General features: G+C 34.2%; 1 protein-coding gene across 1 annotated transcript; it reads right to left on the bottom strand.

The window, feature by feature from the left end:
• Positions 1-401: 401 nt before the first annotated feature.
• On the bottom strand, positions 402-9609 carry LOC127812508 (pectin acetylesterase 9). Its single transcript, XM_052352915.1, has 13 exons — positions 8951-9609; positions 8749-8831; positions 7705-7834; positions 4301-4380; positions 3433-3519; positions 2874-2998; positions 2724-2784; positions 2080-2143; positions 1915-1985; positions 1731-1836; positions 1313-1461; positions 730-860; positions 402-639 (listed from the first exon to the last, which is right to left on the bottom strand). Exons 1-12 carry the CDS (start codon positions 9075-9077, stop codon positions 756-758), a joined length of 1188 nt encoding a protein of 395 aa, XP_052208875.1. The 5' UTR covers positions 9078-9609; the 3' UTR covers positions 402-639; positions 730-755.
• Positions 9610-13900: the final 4291 nt, after the last annotated feature.

Genomic DNA, 13900 nt, shown 5'->3' with positions numbered 1-13900 from the left:
CTGACATAATATGTTTATCAAAATTTGTGAGGTAAGAGAATGAATCATTAGATTAGAAATACGAAATAATTATACAGATATAAGAATAACAAAAATTAAAGTAATATTATTTATCTAAATTAGAGATGAATCTTCAATTTAGATGGCACATTTCTATTAAAAAATAAAAATATGCAAATATCTATGTTTATACTGCGACCTTGCTCTTTTAGTATTTTTATTAAAAAAATTATGATAATATTATACTGATTGGCTGCACAGGCACCTACAAAGCAAGTCAATAAAATTTAAAAAATAAAATAATAAAAGATATAAAAAGGACGAAGATAAGATGAAAGAAAATAAAATTTTAAAACATGACATAATTTATAATAATGTTATAATGAATATGACTACGAATATGACTAAGAATATTCAGAACATTTATTGATTGATGAATTCAATACGTTGAATAAATGATACATTGGTATACTACCTTAAAACTGTCTGATAGTTTTCTCCACCCGGTGTCCCGTGTCCTATCTCTAATGAACTTCTTATTATCTTGCTAGCATCTGAACTTTCTATAGAACCTGAAAGAATTGCTAGGTATTCTGTATTGTATGAATAAAACCAAGGCCCTCACTGCTCAAACTCCAACTGCAATTTTGAGAATCAATAAACTGCTTTAATTTTGAGTCAAAGAGTTAAATTCATCGGAAAAAGGATTAATGTACTCGAAGGCAGTACCTGAACTCCATGCCAGCCGTCATCTCTCAGCCAATCAAGTTATGGCACGTAGAATCACATGGGTACGCGCAATCGATTTCCTTGGTCACATTTCTCCCAAAGTACCAGTCACCAACTGCTTGAGCAATGGTCTGCAACAATTTGTCTAGTTGTCAGTCAACTGGAAACTTATTAGATTGATTTCAAATCTTAATATCGTAGATGAAACTAATTGATACTGAAAATTTTCTACACGTACTGATCACATCGTCGGTACAACAAAAAATGAAGGTATTTCATTGCCAAACCACAATAGTCACAGTACCATGATATTGTCAAATTACTAGATCTATCAACTCATACAAGCAATTTACTGGCATTCAACTTTTTTTGTGGTTGCATTGCAGTGCGCTTGGATCAACCAAAGTGGATATGATCCTGTTCCGATTTACCACGAATCAGACTTTTACTCCAGGTCACTAATTTGACTAGTTTATGTACTTGAGTTCGATGTTTTCTAAATAAGATCAGAAGGGAGCATAAACTAGAAAGGATTGCAAATTTTTAAAATAGAGTCCATTAGGTGAAGGGCTTGTTTTCAAACCTTGTTGTGCACTCTTGGGGAGTCAGCTGCGAACCATGTATCTTGTGACTCACTTTGGCAATGTGCAAAACACGAGTTTATGAACAACCCCCCTCTTCTCGAGTAGTTATAGAATGAAGTCAAAGCAGCAAGCATATCCCTCCGGAACCCTGACAACAGAAACTACTATGAACAAATATATCACAGAGAACAGCAAATTATCTGAGCATAACAACAACAACAAAAAAAAGTGCAGTAGTTTAATACTTCATCTGAAGGGTGCGTTCTGAGTTAAATAATCAACCAGTTACAGAAACAAAGTTCAAAAGATGTTTATCTTCAAAAGAAAAAACGAAGAGAGAGTGAACAAAAAAGGCAACATAAAAGAGAAACTAACAATAAGAAAATCCAAGTTTTAGAACCAAAAATAAAATGAGACCTTGCAAGATATCTATCTGGCTTGCATTACATGCGACTGGATTAAGCTTGCAGTGGTTCCAATGTCCACGTGGATCAGCAGACGGCGGCACCAATATGTGATGGAACTGTTGACAAGAAAGATATACTCATGTTTCACCATCCATCAAAAAGCGTATTCTATGCAAATTCAAATTTATCTTTACCTGGTACACATCATATGCAGAGTTTAAGATGAAAAATGGTGTTCTAATATATCTCAACAAATACTGTGGAAGAAGCACTGCAAAAAAATTGAAACCAGTCAGAACCATGCCCTAAAAGGGAATGTTTCTAGTGCTGAACCAGCAATAAACTGAATCATTCTAGTTACCATACTTGTTTTGGATAATAGAGAGTCCTAGTGCAATTTTTGTCCAGATTCTGCTCTATCCCCTGTCAAGAAATTTTTACAGTGGCAAGAAACATCAAAAGCAGTTTAGATTCACTTTTCTAAAATGCACTACAGATTCAACTGGAAGAACTTCATAAACAAAAAAAAAAAAAAGAGGAAAAATAGTCGTGTGGGATAATGAAGGGGATGTTTGGTGCCAACAAGCTTGCCTTGCTAGCCCATCAATTTCCCAATGTATTTGCAAGGCAGAAGAAATGTGCATGCCAAGATTATGGGCCCCAAATCAACACAGCAACAGAAAAGAAAAAAACAAGATCAATATCATGAATGAATCAAAAAACAACAATTTACTAATGAAAAGCATTAAATGCACTGGATCAAGCTAATATTAGCACAAAAGCCTACAAAAAGTGACAAGAGTGATTACTAAGTTGCATTCTGACATAGTGGATGTTCCATTTGGCAGGGTTTGTTATAAGGTCATTTCAACATCGTAAAATAGTTAATATTACTTGATGAAAGCAACATAATTGATATTTGCCATCCAGATCATTTAAGCACCTTACTATTATCTTGACTGGAACCATTCCAATACTTCCTTCTTCATAGGGAACGATTTACCTGTAAAGAAATAAGGTCTTCGTAGAAGGATCTAATGGTATGATTCAGACTTATGTCTCTCCTGCAGGAGAAGCCCAAAAGTAACATTTTAAAGGGGGGAAAGTAGAATAAGAAGTCCACATTAAATTTCCATTTATAGGAAGAACTTACGCATCAAGAAAAAATCCAGCATCACTTAAGCATTTCACACTAGTATTACTTGGTAGATAACTTGTGAAGTTGTTACAGTGCAAAAAAGATGCCAAACCTCCAGCAGAGCACCCGGAAAGCAAAGCCTGGAGAAAAGTAACAATTACAGGTTAAGATTCTTTTTAGTTTGAAGTAAAACCTGCATATTCTAAATTGATAGCACTTCCATGCAAAGTTCGTCTCTAACAAACTCTTGTTTTCTATATAAGATTCAAATAAACAATTATATGCTCCTAATTTCCACATGTTCTCACCAAAGTGGGTTAGTAAGTAACTGATATTCAAACAATTAAGTTGCTTTTTCAGCAATCAATATGAGATTATCAACCAAAACCATTCAGCTTAAAGACAATGCAAGGAACCAACCAAATAAAGCGTCAAGTTATTCATGTGAACTATAACTTGAACATTCTTACAAGTTCTCACATGATCTATGATTTCTGTATCAAGTTGCATGCGCTTTTTATATGTATATTAAAATATCTAGAAACAAAACAAATGATATGGTTAATTTAAATACCTTTTTTGCATTGCCCAAGCCCTTAGGTAGAAGGTCAAAAATGATTGCTTTCCAAATCCTCTGCCCTCTGAAGTAAAGCAATGATGTCTGCTTGCAGTTACACAACAATTAGGCTGAGTTAATAATAAAACAAATAAATTGCAAGATTTGTTACTTTACCTTTCCCGTGAAAACAAGTTCAAAGAAACTAGGTAAGACGAGTATAACTGTGAAAGAAAAAAATTGCAAATTCCTTGACTGATAAAACATTTGCTCAGAAGTTTGAGTTTAGTAAAGACATCTTTAAGCTCTTATCAAAAAGTTCAATCAGGCTTGGCTATAATAGTTCCTGATTTCTATGTAAGTTGCTATTTTATTTTTCCTATGGATAGAAAAATATAGTAGGCAAAAGTGAAAATGTACCTCGTAGATTTGACAAATTGCGTCAAGCACTACAAAACAAATAGATTTTGTTCTTATATCTACACAGACCCACCAAGTTAGTAGACTAAGTGACTTATCTGACTGTAACTGAACGTTTTTCTCAAAAATCATTGTTGAATGTTTATTGGTTCATGAGAGCACTGGAACAGCACTCAATTTATTTACATGGGTTAGTTCTGGGATTTAAACATTCAATCTAACATTCTGAAAGACAAGCCAAACTTTTAACAACCAATATATATTAAGGAGACAGAAAACGGAAAAGTCAAGCATAACTGGAAATGGTATGCCACAGTTCAATGACATTAAGCAAACTGTCTTGTGGCCCTTGCCAATGTCACCCAAAACTTTGAGTATGTAGAATAGTAATAATCACAGATGCAACTTCAAGGCACTGAAGTAAAATGGTAAAGTGAAAGTGAAAATGAAAGTCTGCGAGTTTTACCCCATTATAGAACAAAGAATCTCCAGCAAAAGAGGCCCCATCACAATATCTTATCTTTACACGATTCCAGTTGTAAAAGTCTGCAATTAATTTAAATCAATTGTAATAAGTCAGACAAAAATAAAAAACTCATAATTTTCTTTAGCCTTCTTGAATCATTGAAATAGGGGCAATTCAAAACTCTTATTGCCTAATGGAACAGTCATAACGAGAAGACGTGAACTTATAAGAAAACAAAACAAAGAAAATGTGCTAACAATAGTCATGTCCTATTGCAATCGAAAGAGCATTCGGGAGGTATTATCTGTCCCCTTCCCTACATAAAAAAGAAAAAAAGTCTTTCAAGCATGAAGCGGTTACCATTGTAAATTATCAAGTTGTTGAAATTATGGTAAGGGAAAAAATAAAAACAAAAACAAATAAGAGTTATTAAGGAATAAAGAAACTGAAAAAATTAAACTACTACAGGAGAGAAAGCCAAACTCTGTGCGATAAAGATCTAAGGTAGAAACTGCAAATTAGCTCGTGCCAACTAGTTTACCTGGTGCACACCCAAAGTAATGGTTGTGGATCCTCACGAATAGCAAAAATTAAAAATAAAAATAAAAACAGCAAGTGCACCACGAAGACAACTCTAATATAATGTTGCAAGCACAACTGTCAAAATGCATGATGCTCGCCACTGACGGAGCTAGGATTTTGGTTTAGAGGGACAGGATTTTTTCGGTGGGGGAGAGGGGTGAAGGGGCAAGCTATATGCTGTGGGAATATCAGAAGCATGCAAATAAAACAACATAAGAATTTCTAACTACATTATATGAAACCAAAATTTTTACGCAGGGTCAATAAAATTGAATAAAAAGTATTACAAAGATCCTTAAAATAAACTAGGGGAGTGGCCCCTCCTATCCACGTGGAAACAAAAAAATAAAAAATTTCAACTAAAATTTTATTAAGTGGTATTGGACAGTTATAGTTTAGTTTTTTATTTTTTAGACAAAGTTTTAAACAAAATAAGTTTTGGTATAGTGAAAAAATTATTTATAGATTTATTATAGTTTAGAGAAGTCATAACTTCAGATCTTGTTAACATATTTAATTTTTGTTTTTAAGTAAACTTAAATTGTTCTCAATCTCCAAAAAATTTAATAACTATTTTGAGCAAGTTTATAGAAATTTTAAAATCTTCACAAGTCTTTTTATATTATTTTTTTTATCTTTTAGTTTGCACTGCAAGTGTAATTCAAGAGGTGAGGGTCGTGATGATCAATTATGCAGTCGTTGGCCATCTTTTATTTTTACCCCTTTGATACTTAAATATTGCCGACAACCATCTCCATCTTCCATTAACCTTTTCTTTTCTTCTTAAAACAAAAGGGTATTATTAGGAACTTAAAATTTTGACAAAGCTTCACCAATGGTAGCACCAAATTGACTGTTTGCTTAATTAATAAGAATAGATTAAGATGTTTGCTCAATTGTCTTTTACTAACCTTCATATTCTAGAATCACTATATATATATTTATCTTATTGCAATACTTTTAAGTACATCTTTCTCAATAAATATGATCAAGTTGTCATTCGTCCATTGAAACATTAACTCCTAAAGTATTTCAATTTTTTTGAATGGTATTTTATTTCTAGGTATATTAGTTTTTTATGAAATTTCAGGGGGCAATATCAAATACATTTACTATTTTTATGTAATTACGGATAAACCCCTATAAGCATAAATAATTGACGGACCACCCCTCCCTCCGCCACTGATACACAGACAGCATTGTCTGGATCGTGTATGGCAAACCAGCTGTAATATCTAAATAACTAATTTGAAGAAACAGGCTGAGGTACTAGAATTAGTTTATTGATGGGCATGAGTAGCACATGCGAGACCAATTAAAAAAACTTGCTTCTCTTTTCATTTCACTCTTCTCGCAATACACAATCTTACATTTGTATTCAGAAGAATAAATCTAGACATATGCTAAAGGTCGGCAACCAGTGTGCTGGTCATTGTTGTCTTCTACCCTTTCCTATTCTTAAAGTAATAGGACAAATATAAAACTTGTTCACACAAAGCGTGAATGGCAGGATTCTGAGTGGTAAGTCTTAATCTAATTAGTGCATCTGTGCATGTCAAGGTAACGGACACGGTGATTCTCCAGTTGGTAAACAAAAGTAACACGCGGCAGGATGATATGCAAGGGTGTTTTTGTCCTTTCAAAATAACGTCCTTGACAAGAACCGACAAAAAGAATCGGAAGAAGAAAGCTAATTTGCAGCTGCCGTCACGTGAACGGGAACAGCATAAAATTTGAGGAACATGGACTTGCCATGCAACTCCAGCTACATTGCTACAGCTTCAATAAGGACATGAAATTATATTTTATTTCATCTTCAGCTACCACATGATGTAAAACTGACCTCAGTTTCGCTAGGCTTTTGTTTTAAAGCTTTTAAGTAAAGTAGTGTTTAAACTCTTCATAGCGTTTAAGTTAAATAGTATTTAAACTAATAATGTGATTGAATAAATATACTTTTAAACTATCTATTTGATTTGAAAAAGCTCATAAATTATTACAGCTTAAAAAAAATATATATTATTGAATAATATAAAATTTTATGGGTCGATAAAATTATATATAATTATAAAAAATATATTAATATAATATTATTATATATATCTTTATTATTGTTATATATATATATATATATATAACAATTCGATCGGCCATGACAGCAGCGGGGAACAGAAGCACGGACGGAGGAGATGAGGGCGACGGACAGACGGACGGCGACGCAATGGGAGCAGCGGCCGATGCAGGTGGGGACGAAGATGGGGAGGAGATGGCCGGACAGTGGGGGCGACGACGATGGGGAGGAGATGGCCGACGATGGGGGCAATGAAGATGGCCGACGGTGGTGGCCGGAAATGCTGGGGCGACTGGTGGTAGGAGGCAGAGAGGCAGAGGTTGAAGAAGATAAAGAAGAAGGGCATGGCATGGCTGGAAATTAACAAAATGTATGAAATATGGTAAAACAATTGGTTAACACAGCTTATTTTGTAGCAGTGTTTTGCAAAAGTTATCCCCTACCAACTTTTGCAAAAAACTAATAGCTCAAAACGCTCTTATCACAAATCAAACACTTTAATTAAATAAGTTAGATAACTTAAAAATTACGTATCAGCTTATAAACGGTCAAACCACCTAGTCAAACTGGCTCGTAATAAAGATTAATGAGGGGAAATTAGACATTGGTGATAAGAAGTTCGTACACGTCAAGATGGCTTGTTGCTTCTATTACTGTGATTGTCGTTGTAATTGTCGTTGTTGCGTGACAAGCAGGTTGCTCATATAATTAGGATAAGGCAAAATATAAGCCGATCAAAGAAGATAAATACCGGGATTGAGAGAGGCGTTGTCGCTTAAGATGCCAGAGAAGACCTCCCACTTGCTCATGTAACGTGTAGATCCACGGCGCGTTTGGGCTCTCTCCAAGCATGATTCCACATCATTACACCACCCGCCTCCCTGTTCAAGATGATGATCACAAAGTCGACATTAATCATTAATAGTGTGAAGAGGTAAGCTTTGACAAGGAAGCGTATATGTGGACCGATTTCGACTGCTGCTATTTATTTACATCGGAGATGATTGACACGTTTTATATTGTATTATATATTTTTATTTTTTAATAAAAATATGCCAATTAAATTAAAAATTTATCTCTAATATAAATAAATAACATTACTTTTCTCATCCATTCATTGCTTCGAGAACAACATCTTATCTGCGCTATTCATTGAGGTGTAACCCTGACCTAGACCTAAGAGGGCTAATGGTTGCCAGCGATGTGACACCACAAAGAAATTTCACACACCGGCACGGCTCTTCGCTGGGCTCGTGGTCCACAGCCACGTCCTCTCATGCATGGCCCCACCCACGAGCAGACTCGGTGCCCATTATGGGATGAGAACAACATTGACAGAATTGAATAAATTTAGCGAACAGACTTAGAAGTTAGTAGAACCAACCAATTGACATTCGTCAACCAGTGTGCAATTTAACTTTCCAAAATTTTGACGAAATAAAAGCAACAGCCACTAAAAAAACGAAGAGACGGCAAAGCTGACAAAAGGTATCGCAAATACAACCAAAAGTCTTTAAAGCGGCGGCGAAGCCTGTCCCCTCCTCGCCAGCCCCCACACTGCAACTGGAAATTACCAGTCTTATATAATGGGTCGATCTGAATCTGGTGCTTTTTACCATATCGAGATCCATTATGCTAATGTTACTCGGAATTTCGAATCTGTCATTTTGACTCACACTGAACAGCGCCAAAGGTGAAAATTAAAACGAGTAGTGCAAGCATCAATAAATGCTGATGCGGCGAACTTTGATTGGAGAACTGGAAAGCAAGTGCTGTAGTGGTGGAGAATTATTACCTCGAACTGTAAAAGCCAGTTGCGTGCTCCGGCGCCGAATCCTCTGTGGAGATGATAAGCGGGCAAGCTACCGTCCAGGCAATCTACGAACAATTAGCCACACAAATAAATAAAAAAATAATGATCAGGATTTTCAAATTGTAATTCCTTAGACATGCTATTTATTTATATATGAATTTTATCTCCATCGGAGAAGGCTTACAAGCTCCGAGAGCCGAAGCGTTTTGAACCAGAGTCATCTTCACCAGAAGCCGCTCCTCCGAGCAAACACGACGTGGCGCGCATGTTACCAATACCAAGGCAAGTGTCATCATCGTACATATTTTCATCCTGCCAAAGCTCTCGAGTTCAAAGCTAAGGTACTTCGTTTGTTCTTCACTCTTGTTCCAACCGACACGTGAAGTTAAGAGGAAAACGTTGAGATGCGGACAAGAGTAAGGCGGAGATACAGAAAGCAATCAAAATTGATTTCCAAAATCAATAAATATCGCCTCCAAATTGGAATCAACGATTGGCGAACAGACTTACAAACAGTTAAACCTGTTCACTGCAATTTCCGGAATCCAGTAGATCATATGGCGGATCTGTTACTATTTCCGAGCGAAGCTGTCGTGTGAAGACTCGAATGGAATAGTGCTTACAGAAAGAGCAGAGATCCTGACGGCGAAAATGGAGAGAAAGCGGAGATCTCCGAAGCGCTTTCTTTGTTTCGGAGAAAGTAAAGAATATCTAGAAGAATTGGTAAAGAATGCAAAACCAAACGCGACGAAAGGGGAAGATGCAGAGCAAGAAGAAACGGAGAGTAGCTGCCTTGGGAGGGCGGGAAGGAGAGAGGAGGCCTCAAAGATGAAGTGGCGGGGCGGGGCGGGGCGGGGCATAGATTGCGTGATATGGGGACAATGCCAGGCGGCTGATGGACCCCACTCGTCCAGAAAAGATATTCAACTTTAGGTAACAACCGCGGTATGACAATTTAAATATACATAATACATTATCGTTTTTTTTTTGTTTATATAAATTTAAAAATTAAAATAATATTTATTTTATTATTAGAGTTATAAGTGACAGCGACGACAAATTTAAAAAACTCAAGTTGAGGTTCTATTGAGTTCCAGCTGCTCGCTAACGTAGTCGTTTGTCATGATATTCTAAGTTTAAGGGAGAAAAAAATTAATCATATATTATTATTAAAATTTAATAATATATCTTGAACTTATGAACAGGACTTGATGTTGTTCGCTCTTTTAAATTCTAATAGGTAGGTACATCGTGTCTTAATTTATGCATATATAAAGTAACAAATTAGCAAAATCAAACATCATACAATATTATCAAATAACAAATAATATCTTATCTTTTAAAACTTGACACAAGCTCATTAAACGCCTCGATTATTGTTACAATCAAAATATTTTACCTATTATATTATCTAACACAACTCACATAGTTATTTATTGTCATTGAATAGATAGATATTTAAATTAATTTTTTCAACTTATATAATAAACGTGTCATCAAATAATAATAAATATTAATAAAATAAGACAATTGTAGAATTGACACAAAATAAAAAGTTGAATGCACCTTAAAAATTAAAAAAATATATAAATTTAGAAGTACGATAAAAGTTAGATACATCTTTTATAATTTATAGAAAAGTATATATTAATAACGAAATTCTAAATAGATGCGATCATATATAAAATACTTCCTTTCCAAGTTGATGGAAAGCGAGATGTGTGTTTGGTGGGACCCGTTTACCGAGCGATCGGTGATGAGCTGCGGTGGACACGGTTGGTGGTGGTGAGGAGCGGAACGGTTGGTGAAACTAACCAAAATCAGTACTCTTTTTCTGTTAGGCTTAGGCTAGTCGGCGTTTGGTTTAGGAACTGACGATCCGGGCCGTTTCATTGGCCGGACAAGGGTGACGTGGCCGGGATCGGTGGCGGAGCTTTTTTGTTCTTTAATTAAAAATAGTACAAAAAGATGAGCATTATTTAATCGTATTAATGTTGCGTAGTGTTCTTTGCTACGTATAGTTATATTTCACTCTCGATAACATAAATTACTCATAAATATAAAGTCATTTCCAACCCGAGGCAAGAATTCTTACTAAGCCAAATTTTAAAAAAAAATTGTTAAAATTTATCTCCAATGCATCTCTATATCTATTTTGTCACTTTCCAAAATTTGATCAACTTCAAATGACTTGTTAAAGATGAGAAGCTGAAATTTACTCCTTATTTTATTTTGTCTCAATAGTTTTTTATGCCAAATCTAAAATTTGTAGAAGTCGTCAATGACAAGTAACAACGACAGCTATTGGTGAGGGCAACACGATAGTAAGAATAACGGTGGTCGGATCTGGTGTCGATAACGAATAGAACGTCATCATCTTTAACTTGTAATACTAAATCTGACGAGCAGTATTGACGACGAGAAGCAATGTCGATGGTGGCGTCAACAACAACTCCCTCCTTAAAATACTTGTTGTTTGTGATGTATACATATAGTATTTTGTATGTACGAAGGATTGGGTGAATTTTGTGTAAATGTTCGGGGATTTTTTTTGTGTATTTATTTATGTATTTATTTATTTATATATTTAATTATTAATTTTGTGTATGTGTTAAAATTATAAATAAAGTAAAATAAATAGAATTGAAGTTTATAAAAATAAATAAACAAAATAAAGAGTGAAATTAATAGCTAAATAAGGAGTGTGGGTTGGAGCACTCACACTTTTTAAAGCAAGTCAAAAATAGATAACGATTTATTTATAATATAATAATGAGTGGAATAGGACGATGAGTTGGAGATCGTCTAATTTGCATGTCATTATTAAATTACAATGTCTAAAAGGGAATCCTTAATTTGCATGTCATTATTAAATTACAATGTCTAAAAGGGAATCCTTAATTTGCATGTCATTATTAAATTACAATGTCTAAAAGGTAAAGGTACCCTTGTCAAAAAGAAAGTGTAAGTCAGTCATTTTATTGTAATTTTAGTATCAAATTAGTAATTATATTTTGTAAATGGACAAATAAACTCTTGTAATAATAAAGTTGTTTGAAAAATTAGTTATTGTTTAGAAGTTATAAATTTAAATCTTGTTATTAATGTACTTAATTTTTATTTTATAAGCAAGATATTTTATAAAAATATTTTATAATATCAAAATATAATGTTTATTTATATATGAATGATATAAATATATAATATTAATGCAGTATCCATAAAACGCAATACCCAAACAGTTATTTAATCTAAAGTTAGTTGTTACTTACAAACTTGGGCCATTTGAATAGCACACGTAAGATTTGACTCGGCCGAATAAAAGTTTAACATCAGTAATACTAATATGGTATTACCTAGCAAAAAAATTAAAAATCTCAAATTTTATTAAAATTATAGGATCAAAATAAAAAATATATATATTATTTTGATTTAAATAAAATTGGTGCAACTTGAAGTATCTGTCGACATTCGGAATTTGTCGACCGTGATTCATCTGTTCGCTCTAACAAATGGACACGAAATGGGAGAAGAAAAGACGTGCCAAGAAAATTTGTGTGGTTCAATCAATGTTTCGGCCATCGGTACTTGCAAGTATTCTGATGCTCAAGTTAGTATGAGAGTAAAGAGCAATTGTGTACTAGTAGACTAGCTAGGAAAGCATACATTAGCTTTGAAGAGAGCTTGCTCATATAAGAGAATATGTCATCTCCGTTTTCATCGTGCTTTACAGGTGATGGGACTAAATATCGGCGTTGGCGAGGGTTCTCAGGTGACAGTATGATGTTGACGGGACCCTCATTAATGTAAATGTAGGCGGGCACATAGATACCCAATAAGGGCTGCAATAATGTTGTTGCAGACTAGTATAAGGACAGGATGCGACTAGCATGGACCGAGAGAAATGGACCATATTGGGCCTAGACAGTCTAGCTATAATGATGTCTAGCTCGAGACTAGTTCTCTTGTTATTTCATGACTCTTTTGCGTATGCGAGCTGAACGCGTCGACTGGAAGCTAGCTTAGTTCTGCGGTTTGAGAGCTTAATGCGTTGCTGGGAGCTCGCATGATTTTGCAATCTAAGCTCGGAATAGGCGACGTGTGACCTGACTCTGACGACTTTAGCCTTAAGCCTGTGTGGGTTTCAAGAGATTGAGCCAGCTTACTATATTGAATTCAGCCCACTTTATACGAGCAGAAAATACATATAACATCAGTAATACTAATATGGTATTACCTAGCAAAAAAATTAAAAATCTCAAATTTTATTAAAAAACTGGGATCAAAATAAAAAAATATATTATTTTGATTTAAGTAAAATTGGTGCAACTTGAAGTATCAAATTGATATTATTATTATTATTATTATTATTATTTGTTGCTAAGAGAAAGAGAAAATAGAATAAATGGTTAGTTTTCACTACACGAACAAAATCTTTATTGTCATGCATTTTAGTACATGGGTAATGTAGTCTTTCAACTCTTTCTCATATTTATCTTCTTTGTCAAATTTGATAGTACAAACAAGCGGGGAGAGATCACATAAGAGTGATGATTTCAAATTAAACTTTTAAATACATTAAATGAGGCATCACCCACTCTTACTCCGACCAACCTTAGGAAGCTACGAGAGAGACTACCAAACTTCAAACTCCAAATGACCACAAACTTGTTGCCTCTACCATGCAAGTGCGCATTCATTTGCTTGGACCATCACATTAGTTGTCAATTGATATTCATTGTCTAATATAAACGAGAATGAATAATTCCATATATTATTTAAATTATTCCAATAAAAACATTAGTTTTTAAAAAATTATATAAATATTTGTTACACCTATTACTTTAAGAGTTAAAGTAAAAGCACAAATTTAAAAAGAATAAGTAAATTAAAAAAAACGGTGCATCTAATGTATATTTGACCATTTTCATTTTTAGTCATCTACATCCTTAATGATTAAATAATGAATAATAAAAGTTTTAGGACATAGGTCGAGTGGTCAAATGAATAATGTGTCGGTGCCAATATAGTGGGTTGCAAATTCGATTATCATTTGGTGTAAAGATAAAAAATTCAATCTATAATTTATTTTTTAACCTAATCAAAAACACAAATACTAAAAATTGCATAAAGA

This window comes from Diospyros lotus, chromosome 1 (genome assembly GCF_014633365.1).
Source record: "Diospyros lotus cultivar Yz01 chromosome 1, ASM1463336v1, whole genome shotgun sequence".
In the NCBI taxonomy this organism is placed as follows: domain Eukaryota; kingdom Viridiplantae; phylum Streptophyta; class Magnoliopsida; order Ericales; family Ebenaceae; genus Diospyros; species Diospyros lotus.
Note: the sequence above shows the minus strand (reverse complement) of the source record. Positions and strands in the feature narration are given on the sequence as shown.